The sequence below is a fragment of the Rhamphochromis sp. 'chilingali' genome (genome assembly GCF_963969265.1).
Source record: "Rhamphochromis sp. 'chilingali' genome assembly, chromosome: 21".
In the NCBI taxonomy this organism is placed as follows: Eukaryota; Metazoa; Chordata; class Actinopteri; order Cichliformes; family Cichlidae; genus Rhamphochromis; species Rhamphochromis sp. 'chilingali'.
The window spans coordinates 9,227,772-9,248,193 of NC_137949.1; the positions used below are offsets into that span (position 1 = coordinate 9,227,772).

A 20,422-nucleotide genomic window follows, 5' to 3' on the forward strand; every position below is an offset into this window, starting at 1 on the left:
ATCTGACTTCAGTACTTGAAGTTTCTGATTGTAGTCTACTGACCAATCAGGAGTAAAGGAGCAGTGGATCCAGAATATGGAGGAGGGTTGTGACGAATCACAGAGACTCTCAGACATCATGTGACACTGTCAAATAATTAAAACCTTCCTTCTATTTCACATCACCTGACACACACACGCCATATCTTTTATTACTCATAAAACATTTATCGCTCATTTGTCATGGCTGACTTCTCATCAGAAGGTTGGCGCTTTGATCCCTGGCTGCTCCGACCTGCATACCTGAGCAAGACACTGAATCCCAAGTTGCACCTGATAGGTATGCATGCAATGTCTAAATGAGGCGTGTTGTGCAGTTCCATGTACCATGTTGGCAGATCCAGAAGCATGTGGACGCATTCATTTTTATAGTATAGACCAGGGGTAGGCAACCTGTCTGATGATGAGTGCCATCTAAAATTTCCTCAGATGTCAGTGTGCCATATGATTGCATTAGCAATAAATTTAATAACGCTCTATATTAACAGTTACACACTATATAGAACCACTTTATAGAATTATATTTGTTCACAGATGTTTGCAGCTATCAGCGAATAGTTATCAGCTATTTTGAAACAGAAAAAAGACTTTTTATCCATAACAAGAACTCCATAACTGTACAACAGAAAATACAAATGCTATTTATGGTCTCCTCACAACACTGATAAGAAAAATAAACTAAGCCAATATGGCATGTTTGTTAATACAGAGACACACATGTTAATGTGATCTCTGGTCTCCCACTCAGAGACACAGGTCTCCCAGTGTCCAGCATTCAGACGGCTACCTGAGGACTCATGTGAGGGAAAATCTGCTCACACAGACATGTAGAGCCAAATACTGTCAATAAGGCCTCTGCAATGTTCTGAAGACAGTTAAACTTGTCAGGTAGTGATGTCCAGCAGGTGAACATGCAAGCTCCATGAACACGCACAGCTGTGGATTCCTGCTGCGTTTGTAGTTCTGCAAACTTTTACCCCCACAGAGTCGAGCTTTTCAGTTCAATCAGCTGCATTTCGATGTCCTCTGTGTCCAACCAGTTAATGTGAGACAAATCCAGCTGGTTTGATCAGAAAAGAAAACATTGGTCCATACACCTGAAAAGTCCCAAAAACACATTGTGAATTCTGTCTCGAGTCTACGGATGTATCCGTGTATTTCTTGCGGCGCTGATGCTGAGAGGACAGCTCCTGAAGCTTTTGAAGTGTTGGGATATGGAAATTTCAACATCGCTTGAAAAAACTGCCAGCTAGCAACGTCCCTCTCACCAGTAGGCTAAGTTACTTTTAGCCAATTACAAGTTGAATCTGGTAGTTGGGGTTAAGTAAGATACCATCAGTAAGAAGCGGCAAAACTAATATGTCTACGCGAGTTAATCTGCAATGTGTACCACCGGCCCAGCTATTTATTTTTTAATGCACCTTCTCAGATTAATTCACTGCGTGTCGTGCCATCAGCTAACCCTTAGCGTGCCAGCTGTGGCACACATGCCCAGGGTTGCCGACCCCTGGCTTAGACTGTTTGTTGGAGAGTTTGCTGGTTTGTTGATCATAGCTGAAACATGAAGGCAGAAAACATCTATTCATTTTTCCTTGAAATTCTGTCAATCCAATCAATAACCATTGAATAAGCTGACGCTGCATCAGTGTTTAAATGTGTTTATTAAGTTAATGGATGAAACACAACAGGTGAGTTTACACTGACTCTGTCCAATCAGTCTACACAGGATGACATCACAGCTGCTTAAGATCCCATGGCAACACTGTCAGAGACAATCAGGCGGTGCTTAAAGGTCCACTAGACACCTGGGCCAACACCAGAACTACACTGCTGTCCATTAGAGTCCCGATTTCTGTTTTTGATTCAGTCTCCGGAGGATTTTTACATGTTTTCATGCTGCTGTGTTAGTGGGCGGAGCTTCTGTCTATACCATGGTAACTACGACTTTTAATGAGCCTTAGAGGAAGAAAATGGAGCCGCTTCAAGTCAGTGACACATCCCTTTAACATCTCTATTTACAATGACCCCGTTAGAATAAGTTAAAAAAAGAACCAAGTAGAATAGATCCAATCAGGACTGATCTCAGGGGGCACCCCGCCCCTCCCTTCTGCAATTAAAGTGCTTCCTGTTAAAACCTAAATAAAACATTCACTTCATTTCCCAGCAACGACCTGGCCTACCTGAGTGGCAGCCATCACAGGAAGCCCAGATGTGATGTCACATCCTGTCTGTCCCTAAGGAAGAGGAAGTGCTGTCACTGATGTGTCACAGCACTGTCAGGCGACGCTGTGATGTCACAGGTTAGATGAGCTCCCATTCGTCATCAACATCATCCCCTCCAAGAGCGGGGCTTGAGGGGGGGGGTCTGAGGGTCGTCTGTGGGAGGAGTTTCGTCAGCCGATGGGACAATCCGCCAAGTTGAGTCACTGCCCACAACTCATCCTCTGGAGTGACTGCAGAGAGGGAGAAACACACCTGAGACACAGCTGTGTCAAGTATCGGTGCACCAGTATAAAACAGAATAAACCAGTCTTACCGGTGAACCAGCTGGCATTCCCAGGGATCTTCTTCCAGTAATCTCCGGCTGGGTTTCGTTCAGAGACGCCGTAGCGGCGAGCCAGATCTCCGTTTACGCAACGAACCCACGCAGTCCGACAGCTGAGGACTAGCTGACTCACAGCCAGACCTACACACACACACACACACACACACAGTGAGACACACTCACAGACAGACAGGTGTAGGCGGGTGATGACGTCACACAGGTGAGTACCTGGAACCAGCTCCCACTCTGTCCCAACGGGCATCTCGTCGCTGAGCCCGGTCCTGACGAAAACGCTTCCTCTGTTGTCGAGCGCCCAGAGGAGCCTGTCATTAGGACTCGTCTGAATGCTCATCAGCTGCACTCCGATCGGCTGCAAAGACAAGACATCACAGTCACCTGGACAAGTGTCACTGCTTCTGAGGCTTTACCTTCAGGAAACAGGAAGTTAATAAAGGGAAAATTACAGGTGGAGAGAACGAGGCGTGAGAGAGGTTTAAACGAATGGTAAATGGACTTCTTACATAGAGTCGAAGGAGCTTTGAAAGAAAAGTGTCTGGATTTCTTCAAGTTTCTTGAAGACGTTTCATCCGAGAAGCTTCTTGACTACTGAGAGCAACTGGTGCAGTCCAGATGCTAAGCCCTATGGGAGTGTCCCCCCCCAAAAGGGTCATGGACCAACTATTGATCCTCTACCTAATCACACGAGCCAAGCTGTCAAAACAGGTGTGGGTCACAATCAGCCATGGTTTCTGGTGAACCACTGTGAGACCTAGCCCCACCCTATCATGTGACTAACTGAGGTCAAATGAATGAAATACAGACATTTGTCTTTCTGAGCTCCATAGACTACGATGACCTGGGCGACTGAGAACCTGCACAGACTTCTTATGAAGAGCTTTTCTACTCTACACACTTTATACGACTCGGCTCATATTGATACAAGCACTTAGTATTCAAAGCACCTGAAAATGACCCTGCTGAAGTTAGGCGGGTTTACCTGTGGGTCGATGTTACCTGTACAGGTGGTTCGATCTGGATCCAGGCCGGTAGCATCATGCTGGGATTGAGTGGCTGCGTCCCGACTCTGAAGTAAACGACTCCTCGGCTGTCCACGGCCCAGACGTTCTGACTGCCACAGCTCACGCTCACCAGACGCACACTTCCTGTAACACACAGGTAACGTCTTACCTGAGCTCATCGTGACAAAGGGAAACATTGAAACCTTCTCCTGGACTCATATGAAAAACAGAGCAGTTTGGTCTGAGCCTGACCAAGGAGCACAGATTAAACACGACCTGAAAACCCTTTTTATTTTTCAAAGTAACAGTAGAACATTTTGATCCTTTCTTGGGGTCGGGGGGGCACCGTGGACAGGTCGCCAGGCTGTTGTCTGTTGACAGATAACCATTCACACTTACACCCATGGGCAATTTAGTGTTACCACTTAACCTAGCCCCACTAACTGCGTGTTCTTGGACTGTGGGAGGAAGCCGGGGTACCCGGAAAGAACCCACACAAACACAGGGAGAACATGCAAACTGCACACAGAAAGCCGGGTGGTGGAATTGAACTCGGGACCTTGCTGTGAGGTAGCAGTGCTAACCACTGGAAACCTGACCAGACACGGGAAGGCTTGACAAACTGATAGTTCAGTTAAATCACTCATTTGTGATCACACACACACACACACACACACACACACACACACACACACACACACACACACACACACACACACACACACACACACACGAGTTTATCATTTTTTAATAAAGAAAGAACATGTGACAACACAAAGTGTGTGACATCATGTGTTCTTTGTAAATAAGATTCTCATTGGATCTGTGTGAGCTGGTGGGAGGAGCTAAAAGACTTTCTCCCAGCTTCAAAACAAACAGTAACTGTTGTTTTAGCAACCAACACCCGTCTGAAGTCGCTGTGTTTTTCTCTGCGTGAAACTGAAATGTTACAAGAGACCGCTGACTCCAGAGAGGACGCCAGTCATGTGACCTGAGATAGTGAGAAGGTCAGTGGGCTAAAAACAGACCGGACATCTGAGACAGGTCACAGTGTGACGCACACTCACAGACACACACACTGACCTATGAAGTGCCGCCCTGTTACACAAGTTCCAACTGTCAGTGTGACACAGAAACACAGCTGCTGTGTGTGTGTGTGTGTGTGTGTGTGTGTGTGTGTGTGTGTGTGTATATGTGTGCGTGTTTCTTGCTGATCTCTTTCACAGCAGTTTTTAGAATCACGTTAATGTTCACTCATTTGTCACAAATAAAGTTTCCTTGTTGAGAAGAAATGCAAAAATCATGAAACAAAAACGTGAATAAAAGGAACAGGAAGTGTGTCGCTGCTTCCTGTTTTTAGGTTTGTTATATAATAGAGGCTGCATCTCTTGCGGACCCGTCCTTCACATTCTACGTGGGCCAGGTCCTCAGAAGGTCGGGTAGGCCGGAAGTAAACGGCTGTGAAATTGGACGGTGTAGGTTTCAGATTAGCGTCACCGCTGTCTCGGTGGAATTTAATAAACTCGGCCGTCTGCTCCTTGCTGTCTAAAATATAACAGGACACTGGAGTAAACTCGACCGTCTCACACTTCTGATTAATCAGTTTTCTGTTTGATGTTTATTCAGCTGTGTGAAAACTAGAACTATAATCTCAGCCAAACCGATTTACTCAGGAATGAATAAAACACTGAAAAAAGCCAAACAATAACATTTTTAAGTTATCTAAGTGACTCATGTTTAACCTGAGTAGTGAAAGTGCGCGGGGGTTTGAAAACGATGTGCGGGGAGTTTGCTGTTATCGCCCTGGCTAGCTGTCGAGCTGGTGGGTAACAGACGTCGCCGAAAACGTCGGAGCACTTTTGCAAATACGTGATGTCTTGATAAACCGAGCAGATATTTGAAGTTTACACAGCTACATTGTGAAAATATCTTAAAAGTTTATTTTGTGACCCAATAAGAGTAATAAGAGTAATATTACAACGCCTGCCATTGTTGAAAACTGGAACTGGCTGGGCCACGCTATGAATTCTGGGATATGGTGGGCAACGAAGGACACGCCCGACCCATCTTTCAAATCTGGGGAAAAGGAGGACGCATTTGTCGGCCGGATTCGGAGGAGTCTACGAGTTGAGACAGCCTTCGTCGCGTCACTGTGACGTAATCGGTCTACAAATGCGGCCTCAGGAGGATGCAGCCCCTGAATTTGGACACCCCCACTGACACATTTTGTTTGTTTTAAATTACAGCTTGGCAGTCACAACTCATCAGCCAATGAGTTTTGAGCTTTGATCTGATGGGCTCGCCCACTCGCACACAGAAGTATCAGAGTGAGTTCAGGTACGCACCGAGTTGGCTCAGGTCCAGGGGGGTCCAATGCAGTCCGACAGGGCAGGACGGGGACAGAGTCCGAATGCTGACCCGGCCGTGCGTGTCCAGCCCCCACAGAGCGTCCCGGCAGGCGGACAGGTGAGTCAGCTCCACCTGAGCGCACACAGCATGCCATGAGATGAAGACACAGGTAACCCTTAAGACACAGACAAGTGGCAGGTGTGTTTACCTCAGGTGGTAAAAGGACTGATGAGGGGCGGAGCTCTCCATCCTGATCCCAAACGCAGAACAAGTCCTTCCTGCTCTGAGCCAGCCACAGGAAGGTACCTGAAAATCAGGTGACACGGGGTAGGGTTATGCTTGGTACAGGGCTCAGGTATGGGTGTGTCCAGCTGTGTTACCTTCTCTGTGAGGCACCGCTGAAGATGTGATGAAGGTCCACCTGGTGGCAGAGACGGTTCCTCTGGGAACTACGTTCTGCCAGAAAGTTCCTGAGACGAAAAGACAAATCAGCCTAGAGCCAGCTAGAGCTTACTGGACTCTATTGGACTTTACTAACCCACGAGGCTGCCACGTGCTAGGTGAAGCTGGTTCTGGCCCGAGGCCACCCAGACTCCGCTGGCATTGGCGCTGACCAGGCTTGGCTGGCACTGGGAGTACTGTGACAGGAAGGCCACAACGCGCTCCATGGGTGCTCTGGTTACCGTGGCAACACTCTGCGTGGCCTGCAGCAGGGTCTGGAACAGACTGCCCTGATCGAAGACCACGTAGTCCGAGATGCTGATCTGAAGGAGAGACACGGGCTGAACCAGAATGCCTCCAACAGAGACCCTAATGATGGAAACCTCTTTGGCTGTCATCGTTAACATACAGTCTGTCGTACAGACGCTAAGGCTCACCTGCCACCAGTGATCATCCTCGCCCTGCGGTCTGGACGAACACACGCCAGTCCGAAACCACAGGCTGCCGCTGGCATCCAGAGCCCATGCCGTCCCACCGTCTCCCAGGGCAACGCACATCAGCTCCAGACCCTGAGCCTCACTGTGACACACACACATACACAGGTGGTGAGGAGTGTACCTGATGGTGTGTACCTGTGTTGCTAGTTCACACCGCTTCCAGAAAGACAGTGTTTCTCCCACACCAGCTTCTCTTCACCGGGTCCAAAAATAGATTCAAAATCCTTCTCACATCCAACAGCTCTGTCAGAGGTCTCTTCCTGTTAAATGGGAGTTCTTCCTCTCCGCTGTCACCGAGTGCTGCTCGTAGGCATTGATTGTTGCTCTGTTTCTTCTCTAATATTTTAGTGTGGACTGTGTAAAGTGCCTCAAGTTGACTGCTGTCACCTGATGCAAATGTCATAGTATTACTGAAGTATAGTAGTAGTATAATAGTATTACAGTAGTAGTAGTAGTAGTAGTACAAGATTAAGTAGTTCAATTCCTTGTAATCGTTAGTCAGCTTGCCTGTTGATCAGGGTATCAGCTCGTGTACTACAATCAGCTGGTTTGAGTTCTCGGAGGAGGAAAATAGCGGGGAGTGTCCCCCGCGGATATGGACATAACTCTTGTTTTTATTGCACAAAAGGATGAGATGGCAATGGTAAAATGGAAATCTGTATCCAAGACTGAAGCACCTGTGTAATGCTGCTAACACAACTGCATAGACAGCATGCTAACACTAAGTTAGCGTCACTTTGGGTTCTTGGCTAAGCCTGAGTAACAGCTGACCCCAGCCACGCACTGTGAGCTGCGGTGAAGCCAGCTGTTGCTGAACTTCATCAGGTAACAAACGGTCAGGCTGCAGCCTCGTTTTTTTCCAATTTGTATATTTATAAAACTCCAAACAACAGTTGCCTCAACTCACTTTATATTGTCAGGTAAAGAGCCTACATGAATCATTTTCACGTGTCTTTGTGCTGTCAGCTTTGTGTTCATACCCAAATACTAAGAGAAACGTGTGTGTCCTCATTAGGACAGATATTTGTGTTGGTGTGTGGGGCTGTAGCTGGAAGTTTATATTGTCTCATAATTACTGTTTAACAATGTGTTTCAGGTTGTTTTACAGAGAAATGCCAAAGTAATGTAACGAATAGTGTAAAGAATGATTTACTCTTGGAAGTAATTAAGTAACATACTGCATTACTTTGAAAAATGACTTTTTTGAGTAATGACCCCAACGCTGATCACAACAAAGAGCGGAAACACCTCCGACAAACATTTGACAGCATGACATTAATATGCATTAATGTCATGTTTTTGATATGCTGCTTGAGATGGTGATGAGTGTCAAATTGGAGCCAATGACAGTCGATGAAATTGATAATGCAACCAGAATTCCCATCTCTATGCATGATTATGTTATACTTTCTACCCTTGCTGCAGTAATAGAGTAGTATTACAGTAGTACTGCAGACCTATGATAGTATTACGGCAACAGTACCTGATGGTGTCGTATTTCCAGCCCTCACCCTCACTGCAGTAGCTGTTCAGGCCTTCTCGGTAGAATAAAGCTTGGTGCTCGCTCAGGGCCCACACCACACCTGCCCGCACACACACCTGGCTGAACACGCAGGGGGTCTCCACCTTGATGGAGCGAGCGCAGGGCCGCTCCACGCTCAGACCTGAGACACACAGTGTAAGAGTTTCATTACAGAGCTTATCTGACGTAAAGGGTCAGCCTGGTTTAAGCTCTCGGGCTTTTTGGTTAAGAGCAGCCTGATCTGTGGCTTTTCGTTGGTTCGGTTTTATGACCGATGGTCATGGGGTCGAGCAGATCGATCATGTGTGGTGGAGAGGAGGAGCTCTGACCTTACTGATGTTCAGCAGTCACAGTGAGCAGAGCTCTCCTCAGAACCTGTTTTATTGATCTGGGTTTGATTTTGTTTAATCTTAGTCTCTCCTGACAGCAGAGCTGGAGGCAGGTGAAACCTCTATGGCAAGGCGCACTCTGCTGGTCACACACTTTATAGCCGTATGTGTTTACATAAAGTTATGGATGTTGGAAAAAAAAAAAAGAAGAAAGAGAGAATCACGTTTTTCCTCTCAGTGAGTTTAGAACTTCCTGCAATCAGAGGAGGTGAGAACACCTGCTCAGGCACTCAGGTGACTGATGACGTTGCAAGTGGAATAATATTTGTGTCTCAACTGCTTTGTTTTAAAAAAAAAAAAAAAAAGTTTGCAGCGACATCATGAAGACTAATCCACCAACACAGACCTCTGAAGGATCAGCTGACAGGAAGCTCACACGTTAGACAGGAAATGCTTCAGCTGTAGTTCTGTAAAAACAAAGAGTTTACTGTGACATTCAGGCAGAGCCATTTGTACAGGTGCATAGTTACCTGTCTGCAGGAAGAGATCCCCATTGGTCCTGACGATCCAGGCAGAGTCATCACTCAAAGCGATGAATGCCGCCTGCTCCACAGCTTTGTACCAGTGACGTTTTCCTTTCGCCGAAAACTTAGCACACGCGAACGCCGTCAGGCTCTTCTGCTCCACCTTCCACAACAGGTTACCTGCAGGGTTAGACCGGTCATATGGAAATAATTCACCTACACAGGAAACAGTATATTCACTATAAAACAACAATGACATCAGCAAGTAAAGACATTATCGCTTACCTGAAGGCGATAATGCCATCTGGTGGACGTTATCCTCAAAGCGCTGCCAAGTGAGTCCAGTTTCAGGCAGAGGGCTGCAGAACAGCCCACCTTTAAAGTCCAGACACCACACATACCTGAAAAGGAACACCTGTCACACATCTGCACTCACCTACTCATCACCTGAGGGATCAAGAGAGCCTACCTGTCCGTCACCTGCAGGCTCAGTATCCCACATCCTGGTCCTGAGTACCCCATCCAGCTTTCCGCCAACTAAAAGACACATTCGTAGGAGACATGAAGGATTCTCTGCACAGGTGTAAGTCTCACCTAGTCAGGTTTCTGTCTAACCTGGTCGGGTTTGAGCCGGTCTCTCTCCTGGCCATCCTGGTCTTGCGAATTCTCCGTTGGATTGGTCAGGCAGGTGAGGGTGTCCACAGCATTACCAGCAGGGGGGAGCATGTGGCTGTAAATGTCATCGTCTTCATCGCTGGACAAACTGGGCTTCCTGTCCAAATTGGACACGGTAGAGTGGAACATTTGGTCTGCCATACCAGCAGAGGCCGCCAGGACATCGTCCTAAATGCACAGGGGGAAAATTAACTTCACCTGTGCTAAACACGCAGATCCACAGACGAGTTTCAGGCTCAAACCCTGACCTGTTAAGACTTTATTGATACTGATACCATTACTAATAGAAACTCTTACTGATACATCTTGCCAAAACAAAGGGGATGACTGAGCAGGTGTGATCCCTGGAAATGTAGGTGGGCCTCAGCTGTAACAGCAGCTGTATTTACACACAAGTCACATGTTCATGAATGTTTGTCAGAACCTTCAGCTTAGACACACCTCCTCCTCCGGCCCAATCAGAGGGCTAAGAAACTCGTCAGCCTCCACCGGCTGACGATCTGGCAACTCCTCTGCTTCCTCAGTGTTCTGCATGTAGGAGAAGGTGCACTCCAGCAGCAGATCCACATCAGGTGTTGGGGGTACGACCTCAGCACCAGGGTTCGGGTGGTTCTCCAGGCCTGGGAGGAGCAGGGAGCTGAAACAGGAGGAAGAGAAAATCCGGTCAGCAGGTGGTGCAGATCAGACAGAACAACACCATCTTCAGATATTCACCCAGTCTGGTGGGAAGAAGCCTCCACCTCCTCTTCTTCCTTCATGCCTCTCTCTGAGACTCTCGTCTCCCAGGGGCCCTGATTTGGGTGGTGTTCTGGAGAGTTCTCGTTCTGAAAATCCACTCCAACGAGGGAGGCCCGGTCGCTCAGAGGAGTTCCACTTCCTCCGTCACTGACACTCCCGTCCTGAACTACAAACATGGAGTCTGAACAGCTGCTCTCAGAGAGGCGGGTCGCACCACCGCTGTCTGAGGAGAGAGAGACAGGTCAGAATCACACACTCACCTGTCTGTCTGATCTCCTGTTTAAACTGTTGCTCTGTGTACTCGTCACAGAGTCACATTGGTCATAAAGTGGTAAAACGCTTTACAGAGTGGGAGGAGTCACACTTGCCTTGTCGTCGCCTCTTTTTCTTCTTCACTCTGATGGGCTTTACCACCAGCTCCTGTTGCATCTGCTCCTGACCCAGGGGGGTGCTGTAACGTCTGGATGTCAGCTCGCAAGAACCACTCGCTGGAGCGTTTCCATGGAGACCGTCCCATGAAGTGACGGAACTGCTGCGGCTTCGAGAGCTACTTGTGAACAAACCGGACAGCTGGCCAAGCTCAGTCACCTGGAATCACAACCAAACACACCTGGTTACCCTAACAGAAAGGACAGGTATGGTTACTGCAGGCTGTCCCAGGAATCCAGGTAAACCACAGCAGCAGCCATACCCCCAGTTGCTGCTCCTCCTCTGCCTCCTCCACTTCCTCCACTCCTCCCTCCTCTTCTTCCTCTGCTTTCTCCTGTCCACCCTCCCCTCCTTCGCCATCCTCTCTTCCCCCTCCCTCTGTAATGATGGCCATGGTTCTGATTGGCTGAGCAATTTCCACTGATCCGACTGATCGGAGGATGGTGGGTGTGGTCAAGGGTGAGGACAGACAGACAGAGAGGTCCAACACTGACAGACAGAATGAGGGTATGTGAAAAAGAGAATTGGTGAGATTATACTGGCAATGGGCTTTTATTAGTAGTAGTGGCAGTATTATGCTCCTGTGATATTATACTGGTAGTGCTGGAGTTGCTCACAGTTGGAGGCAAGACCCTCGGGGCTATTGGACAGGCGGATGATGTCACGATCTCCTTTCAGGACGAAGATCTCGTTGTCACAGCAGGAGACAGACACGATGTCTCCGCTGCTCTCCAAAGCTCCAATGATCACCTTAAGAACACAGATCAGTTAGAAATTTAAACAACATTCACAGAACGCTCAGAAGATTCAGATTTATGCAAAATTAATCCAAAACACAAAGCAGTTCAGAAATATGGGAAATGTTATTAAGATGCTACTTTTTAAGATGGATGTTGTCTAAGGAGCTTGCAAAGAAAAGCGTCTGGACTTCTTTAAGTTGCTTGAAGGCATTTCACCTCTCATCTGAGAAGCTTCTTCTAGAATCAAATGGTGGAGAGTCCCAGATTTAAACCTAGTGGGAGTTTCCCCCCACAGAGGGACAAAAGGACCCCCTGATGATCCTCTACCTCTGTTCAAAGATGGTCGCTCACAGTGGACATAGATGGCTTCTTTCACTCCTCTTTCAAACCATCTGTCCTCTCTGTCCAAAATGTGAACATTGGCATCCTCGAAAGAGTGACCTTTGACCTTTAGATGCAGATGGACTGCAGAGTCTTGTCCCATGGAGGTGGCTCTTCTATGTTGTGCCATGCGCTTGTGAAGTGGCTGTTTGGTCTCTCCAATGTAGAGGTCTGAGCATTCCTCGCTGCACTGTACAGCATACACCACATTGTTAAGTTTGTGTTTTAGCGTTTTGTCTTCGTGATGAACCAGTTTGTCTCCGAGTGTGTTGCTGGGATGTTGTGCTTTGAGAAGATGCTCCTGAGTTTTCCCGATACACCGGCTGCAATATTTTTATGTTTGTCTTTCTTATCCTCCCTCGCTGGTGTCTGGTCTTCTTTTCTGTGCCTCTTTGCTGACTTTAAGAACGCCCATTTAGGATAGCCGCACGTTTTGAGTGCTTCTTTTACATGTGTGTGTTCCTTCTTTTTAACATGTTCTGCCCGGTGGTGTAGGGTCCTGATTACTCCAAGTTTGTGTTCCAGAGGGTGATGGGAGTCAAAGAGGAGGTACTGGTCCGTGTGTGTGGGCTTCCCGTAAACTTCGCTGTTGAGGTTGCCGTTCTCTTCAATGTGCACAGCGCAGTCCAGGAAAGGCAAACAGTTGTCCTTTGTGTCTTCCCTGGTGAACTTGATGTTTTTATCCACAGCGTTAATGTGCGCAGTGAGGGATTCCACTTCTTGTGTCTTGATTTTGACCCAGGTGTCGTCTACATATCTGTACCAGTGGCTGGGTACACTCCCTTTGAAAGAGCCAAGAGCCTTCCTTTCCACTTCCTCCATGTAAAGGTTGGCTACAATAGGTGACACGGGGGAGCCCATGGCACAGCCATGTTTTTGTCTGTAGAAGCCTTCGTTGTACTTGAAATATGTAGTGGTGAGGCAGAGGTCTAACAGTGTGCAGATCTGATCGGGTGTGAAGTTGGTCCTGTCCTCCAAGGAGCTGTCTTCTTGTAGTTGTTTTCTGATAGTCTCCACGGCCTCCGTGGTGGGTATGCAAGTGAAGAGAGAGACTACATCAAAGGACACCATGGTTTCATCTGGATCCAGGGTAAGTTTCTGGACCTTGTCGGTGAAGTCGGTGGAGTTCTTGATGTGGTGTGGGGTGTTCCCCACGAGAGGAGCAAGGATGGTAGCAAGGTGTTTAGCAATGTTGTAAGTGGCTGAGTTTATGCTGCTCATGGGTCTGAGTGGGACAGCTTCCTTGTGGATTTTAGGAAGTCCATAGATGCAGGGTATGGCATCCCCTGGGTAAAGGCGGTGATATGTAAGGCGGTCAGTGATTTTGTCCTTTTCAAAGTCCTGAAGGCAAGCTATAACTTTCTTTTTGTAGCTGCTTGTGGGGTCTCGCTTTAAGGCTTCGTAGGTGTTGTTGTCACTGAGGAGAGTAGTGATCTTTGTGTGGTAATCCGTAGGGTTTAGGACCACGGTGCACCTTCCCTTATCAGCTGGTAATATAGTGATGTTGTGGTCTTTGCTCAGGGAACTGACGGCCTTCTTTTCTTGTATTGTGAGGTTGTATTGTTGGACGGAGGGACTTTGACACTGGACTTTCATCCTGATTTGCTCTGCTTCTGTCTGTGATAATTTGTTAATCCGTATGGCAGTTTCTGTGGCTGTGATGAGGTCCACTATGGGCAGCTGTTGTGGAGAAATGGCAAAATTGAGTCCTTTGGCTAATACTTTCTTTTCAGGTTCAGTGAGATTACAGTCTGAAAAGTTCTTCACCCATTTTTCCTGACTGTCCTCAGGTGTGTGTTCTTCTCTGTGTTGTGTAGGTTCTGACTGAGGAGTGTATGTTTTAGAAAGCAAGGTGTGGAATTTCCTGCGTTGTCTCTCTTTTCTTTTAGAGAGTTGGGCCTGCTGAGCCTTGTCCACAAACTTGTAAACCTTTTCTAAAATACGAGAGGGTTTTCAGTTCCTGCAGAGTCTGGCTGATCTTGTTCTGGAGGTCATCTATAGTGAAATGGACCTGTCTTATCCTTTCACTTAGAAGTTGATTTTATTCTCCCCCTAAAAATCAACTATGTCCCCTGACCATGGATCCAAGGCGTAAACCCTTAGGAACAACTTTGTCTGCATCTTAGGTTGAAACGGAGATGGTTCCTATAATCCGCTAGTTTCCATGATTCCTTTTCATACTGCCGCACCATTTGAAGGGTGTTCCTCACAAAATGTACGGCAATATGTGTTTGAAGGTTCTCAGTCATCCAGGTCATCGCAGTCTAAGCAGCTTGGAAAGAAAAGCGTCTGGACTCCTTTAAGTGGCTTGAAGACTTTTCACCTCTCATCCGAGAAGCTTCTTCAGTTACGTCACAGAGTATGGAGAGAGTTTACGAAAGAGAAGCAAATAAGAGTCGTCAGGTGCTCAAAATAAACCTTAGACTCAAACGTTAGAACAGGCTTTTCCCTGCAGCACGCCATGTAACAAATACTTACAAAGGAAATGACGGCTGTTGTTAGGTTTTGTATTGTTGATTGTCATTTATGCTTAGAAATATTTACCCACATATGCTTAGAAGTGTATAATCATTTGTAGATTGAAAGAATGTCTCATCCTAGGAGGTCTGTAACGGCTCTGAGTAGCATGAAGGGGGAGTGCGTTCACTCCCTCTACAGAGTGTTCTGGCATAGATCACACACCTCCTAGGAGAGGTCGTATCTTCTCTTGCTGATATATGGTATAGCAAACACACGTATATCTGTTTAAGTATAAGAGCCTTTTGTTCAGATGGACCCGCTCCTGGCACCAGCGTTTGGGGAGTCTTCACAGGGTCACACCTTGACCTCACACACACACACACACACACACACACACACACACACACACACACACACACACACACACACACACACACACACACACACAGTATTCTTTGTTCACATGTATACCTATGTAAGATGTCATATGTTAATGACCCTATGCATATTCATGTAACCACAATAAAAGGAGTGCTATGGGGAGCCTGGCTGAGAGTCTGACGGAGGTGGTGGAACAACACTCGGCTCCAGGCAGGACTCCCTCATGCATGAGTAACATGAAGAACTTTGCCTACTCGTGTCTTGCTTCGCTGTGTAATTATATTGTCCTCAACGTTCCAGCGGATAGGTTCAAGCTACAAACCTATCAGCTGTTACAACTTATATCTAAAAATATATCGTTTCATGCCGAAATTCACTGAATTTACAGAAAGTGCACCACTTTGCGATATATGTCTCATATGGGGATATGAGATTTTGGTCATATCGCACAGCCCCAGTGCTGCATATGGTCATTACATCTTATCTCTGTCACTTTCCAGTGCAGTCAAAGCCTTTGCAATTTCAACAGTGATATTGATATTATTGAACTTTGTTCTAAAGTTTGACCGCACAGTGCCTTTGTTTGTGCTAGCCATGTTAGTATTTGGGCTACTTTGTGGACAAGTAAAACTTTGGCTCTGTGTTAGTGCCGAAGGTGTTGACATACCAGTATTGTGTCCTTATTAAGAGATGGAGCTGCTTTGAAAAAAGAAGCACGCGGTTTTCAGAACTTGTCTGTTAAGCTGCTATATTGGTCATGTGACGCCCACAATTCCAGAGTACACATTTGACGTGAAGTAAAAGAAGACTGTTTGTAAACCGTGTGGAGCAACCGTCGCCGGTAAAAACACAACACACTTTTACATTTTATATTTTGGTCAGATTACTTAACCTCCAGTCTACGATAACCTTATGATATTTAGTCAGCTGAAAACAGACTAAAACGAAAAAAAATGTAGATGCCTAAATTAAGACTGAAACTAAGTCCAAATTTATTGTGAAAATTAACACTGCCTCAAAAACCCTATCCCCCATATTTTTTCCCATACTGGCTTCTCTTTTACTTGCTCCCTGTTTGGTCCAGAATTTAATTTAAAAGCCTTAATGTCATGAATAATCATACCCCACATTATCCTAAAGATCACATCATTCAATCAGAAGTACCTGGTTCAGACAGTCCAGGACATAGATGCTGTACTCATTCCAACTGAGGATCCAGCCCTCTTTCAGGAAACAACTAAGCAGCCCGAGCTGGCGGTCTGCTGGACGGTACCCTCCGATCGGGTCAGGACGAGGAAACAACTCAAACTGAGGTATCTGAGTCAGGCAGGTGTACAGAAAACAGGTCTGTTACTAACACAGGTGTATCAATTTCAGTGTATATGTATAGGTATGTGTTGGTGTTCCCAGTGTACCTGTGAGTTAAAGAGGGGCTTGAGCAGCCGGGTGTCCTCCACCTGTCCTCTGATGTCAGACCTCCACAGTCTGAGTCCAGGTCGAGCAGCAAACACCTGAAGGTCACTCTGTTTACAGAGAGCAGGTAGGAAACAGGCTCCGAACCGTCCACTGCTGTAACAGCACACAAATTCCACAGTATCAGTACAGGTACAAGTGATGCTTCTGTGTACGAGTATCACCAGTGAGCACAGGTATAGATAATATAGACGAGTACCACTAAATCAGTAACCGGTAAAATTTTAGGGTCTTTACCTTACAACAGCGGTCCCCAAACTTTTTTGGGCCACAGACCGGTTTAATGTCAGACAATATTTTCACGGACCGGCCTTTAAGGTGTGGCAGACAAATATAAGAAAATAAAAGGACACGACCAAGACAAAAACTGTGGCATTTTGTAAATATAATAATAAACGCAAATTCACTGTGTAATTGTGTAATTTTATTAGCAGCATCCTCCTGAAATGCGGCAACAACACTGACACCCTCCTCTCTGCCACTTAATGCTCTCTGGTCGCTATGGCAATGGGTAAAAATTTATTTCAAAATACGACACACATCTGCAACAGGAGGTGAGATGAGGATGGGGTAAGGGGATGGGGATAGGTGGGGTCTGGGGTTACCTCTTGCGGGGCTTGGTGCCCAGCTGTAGCACTTCCTGTTTCTGTGTGCAGTATAGCAGGGATCTCTGCTGCGTTGATACCAGCAGCACCTGGTGACTATACTCCATCTGAACCACACCTGAGGACTCCTCCAGCAGCAACACAGGCTTACACACCCCCTGCACGGACGCACACACACGGCGTAAGGGCGGGTGTGTTACAATGGAAAGGACGGAGGCAGTGTGGGTATTTACCTGGTCCAGGTCCAGAGAGGTGAACACAACTCGTCCTTTATCGTCACCGGAGAAAAGCTTCATCCCGTTTGTGCTCCACGCCAACGCTGTGACAGTGCCTTTATGGAGGCCGACAACATCGAAACGCCGCAGCTGCACAGAGACAGACAGCTGTGTGTGTGTGTGTGTGTGTGTGACACGGGTGCACAGAGGCAGAGGGGGTAACAACAGCGTTCATTGTCAATCAATCTTCTTACCTGTTTGTTGCGACCAGGAAGCGGAGATACCAGCTGAAAGACTGCAACCCGTCCTGAAGAGGTTCCTACAGCAACCAGGTCATCAAAGCAGCTGAGCAGCTTCACAGCTGTGATTGCATCATACTTCCCCTGTTACACACACACACACAGGTCAAAAGCAGTCACCTGTCTCTCGGTCTTCCAGGTGTGAACTTGTTACCTGTCCTGTCTGTGGTGAACAAACATCTCACCATGCACTGCAACATGTTTTTATCATGTGATCTGTCTTGGTGCGTCTCACTCCTGTTCAAACCTTTTCAAGCTCTCACAGGTGGCTCCAGGAGAGTCTGAGGTTGAACCAAATGTAACCTGTAACACCTGAACCTGAATGCATCACTGGTCACATGACTGCAGGATATGATTGTCACCTGTCTGAGCACACCTGCATCAGTGTAAACGAGTTAATGAAAGTCTGAGCGCATCATGCAGATGCAAAAGTACCCGTTTAAAGAATCCAAATATAATTTCTGTCTTTATTTAACCTGCCAGCTATCTGACATCACCTGTGTGCCATTGCCTGTCTGACAGAAGTCCACATAAACCTCCCCAACACTTAGTATCTAAGTATTGTAGGAAAAGACCTCTCACCTCTAAGCTGTATTTGTTCAGGTGTGCGAGCCGGCGGCAGTACAGGTAGAGCATACCAATGCTGCTGCCCACAGCCAGGAAGTCACTGCTACTGTCCAAAGCTGTCAGGTAAACCAGGACTGACCTGAAGCCCCGCTGCACCTGCAGGGAAACAGGGGACCCCTCAGCTTCATCTCTGACACCATCATCATCCACACCTCGACAGGTACATACCTTGGCTGGGATGGCATTCAGCAGGTAGTAGAGTGGGCAGAACTCCCTCAGGACAGACTGCGGGGCCAGCTGAGCAGCCATGTTACTACCGAGGTGAACTCAGCTGATCCTAGCAAAAAACAACAACACAGAAATACACCTGAGGACAGGTGAAAAACCTGCTCATCACCTGCAGGAGCCTGGACCAAAGAGTTCAGTGAATATCTGTTTAGAACCTTCTGGCTGTTCTGGGAACGCCACTACCGTCAGGGTTTTAATCTTTAACCCTTCACCAGTCTGCGAGGGCGGCGCCCTGAAGCACCGATAGTACGGCAGCTCAGTGGATCAAACAGACACCGAATTAAAAAAAAACGCTAGCCAAGCTCAAACGGTGCTGCTGAACACTGATCTAATTTTCGCTGAGGCGGATTCACAGTAAAATCTCCGTTTGTTAAGTGGAGTTCGGCGTGGACGCCATGAAAGTCCCTATTCCCGATCAATTATCAATGAGCCTTTACGCCAAAAACATATTTGCGGTTCGACATCTGGCAGCTACACGCCGCGCAGACGCAATATAAAGGAGCCAGCGACGTCATTCTACTCTTCATTAAAATAACAATAAAGGTGAATCTGCAGTTTGAAAGCGACCAGCCTGAACAAACGTTGAAATTTAACCGGATTTAAAGCCTGTTCGGTGGAGCAGACTTGTGCCAAATAAAGCAGAACCGTTTGCTGGATGTTATGGAAAGTCTTGGTTTCCCTTAAGCTTCTGTTCTTGTGTTCCAAACTCAGCGGATCTTAAAAATGGCCGTTTACTGAACGGAGTTTGGTTTGACGCTGCAAAAGGCTGATGTTAGCTCGGTAAGCTTCTGTGGAAGGTGACAACTGAGAATAAATATCCCCAAAACGAAGTGAACAAACAAAGAAATAATTAAATAAACAAACAGTCACCGCGTTGTTTACACATAAGTGTCCGGGCTAGCATCAGTGTCGAACGCTGTTAGCACGCTGGCTAACACCGGCGCGTGAAGGAGATCGTGACATCTCACCGAAAGCTGCCCGCGAACGAGGCCGCGCAGATGTTGATCCAGGTGTTTTTGGTGCAGCTGGATGTTGGGGATCGGACAGGTGACATCGCCCTGCGTGACTGCTTCCACCGAGGCCATCCGCAAACTGCGCCACCTGCTGGTCACAAGCATCAAGAAGCTGCGGCTCCCCTCAGCTTCCGGTTTTTATTTTTATTTTAGGTGTTTGTTTATTCTGGGTAAAACTAAAACTTCACCGATAAAACTCCATCTCCCGCCTTATAATTAATAAATAAACATAAACATTCAGAATTTAATGACCGGAAACGGAAACTCGACGACAGCTGACTGGAAAACAAGGAAACTGGATCAGATTAACAAATATTTTTAACTGGAACAGACGAGTAAAACTGGTGAAAAATGAATGACTGGATTAATTTAACTTGATTTTGTGTATGTGTTTTCTGGAGATACATTTATAAAAGTAAATCAATATAAAGATGAAATTAGTGAAATATCCGGTATACAAAACTCTCTAATCAATCATAATGTGCTGTTTGCTCACAAACAGCTTTTCGTCAAAATGTCTTTATTTTAAAACGCTTAGGGTATCTTTAATGTAAATGCGATTTTATTTTCTATTAATCTTCAGTGAACTAAACTCGGCTGTGATTTTACACACTTTTAAAGTGATTTTAAACTTTTTTAAAGATGACCCACGCCGGATCTTTTCACGGTGAAACACTGGATCCGCTCCGGGAAATGCGCGCTCCCGCTCCTGCTCGGGCTAAGCTAGGCTAGTTCAAATCTCCCCCCGCTAACCGTCAGCGCTCCCGGTATCACTGCTCCCGTTAATGTCGTCCTTCATCCCCGCGGAGCGTTTCTGCTTCGTGCACACACAACGTCCATAAATCAGTATTTATTCGGTGTAATCGATCGATCGATCCGGTTGGTTTCATCCC

General features: G+C 46.7%; 1 protein-coding gene across 4 annotated transcripts; it reads right to left on the reverse strand.

Moving 5' to 3' along the window:
• Window positions 1-1,681: 1,681 nt before the first annotated feature.
• tecpr2 (tectonin beta-propeller repeat containing 2) lies at window positions 1,682-20,420 on the reverse strand. Of its 4 annotated transcripts, none has more exons than XM_080870137.1 (27): window positions 20,283-20,420; window positions 18,457-18,565; window positions 18,244-18,384; window positions 17,617-17,745; window positions 17,381-17,512; window positions 17,148-17,305; window positions 16,485-16,638; window positions 16,234-16,386; window positions 11,725-11,857; window positions 11,370-11,596; window positions 11,047-11,266; window positions 10,655-10,901; window positions 10,382-10,577; window positions 9,881-10,108; window positions 9,735-9,802; window positions 9,551-9,666; window positions 9,272-9,445; window positions 8,374-8,554; window positions 6,831-6,972; window positions 6,491-6,716; window positions 6,333-6,422; window positions 6,161-6,258; window positions 5,949-6,084; window positions 3,599-3,747; window positions 2,813-2,954; window positions 2,576-2,725; window positions 1,682-2,492 (listed from the first exon to the last, which is right to left on the reverse strand). In XM_080870137.1, the coding sequence occupies exons 2-27, from the start codon at window positions 18,535-18,537 to the stop codon at window positions 2,341-2,343; spliced, it is 4,023 nt and encodes a 1,340-aa protein (XP_080726263.1). In that variant the 5' UTR covers window positions 18,538-18,565; window positions 20,283-20,420; the 3' UTR covers window positions 1,682-2,340. The 4 variants fall into 4 exon arrangements, 3 of the variants coding, with proteins under 3 accessions (XP_080726263.1, XP_080726262.1, XP_080726261.1); XM_080870136.1 differs by having other exon boundaries at window positions 20,181-20,308; XM_080870135.1 differs by lacking the exon at window positions 20,283-20,420 and adding an exon at window positions 19,485-20,158.
• Between the last annotated feature and the right edge of the window lie 2 nt (window positions 20,421-20,422).

Bases quoted from the DNA above. Each gene is read 5' to 3' on its own strand.
- tecpr2 (XM_080870137.1), bottom strand. From the start codon at position 18,537: ATGGCTGCTCAGCTGGCCCCGCAGTCTGTCCTGAGGGAGTTCTGCCCA. The intron at 17,746-18,243 runs GTGAGAGGTCTT...TGTGTGTAACAG, and splicing joins TGAACAAATACAGCTTAGAG to GGGAAGTATGATGCAATCAC. The intron at 9,446-9,550 runs GTAAGCGATAAT...CTAACCCTGCAG, and splicing joins GATGGCATTATCGCCTTCAG to GTAACCTGTTGTGGAAGGTG.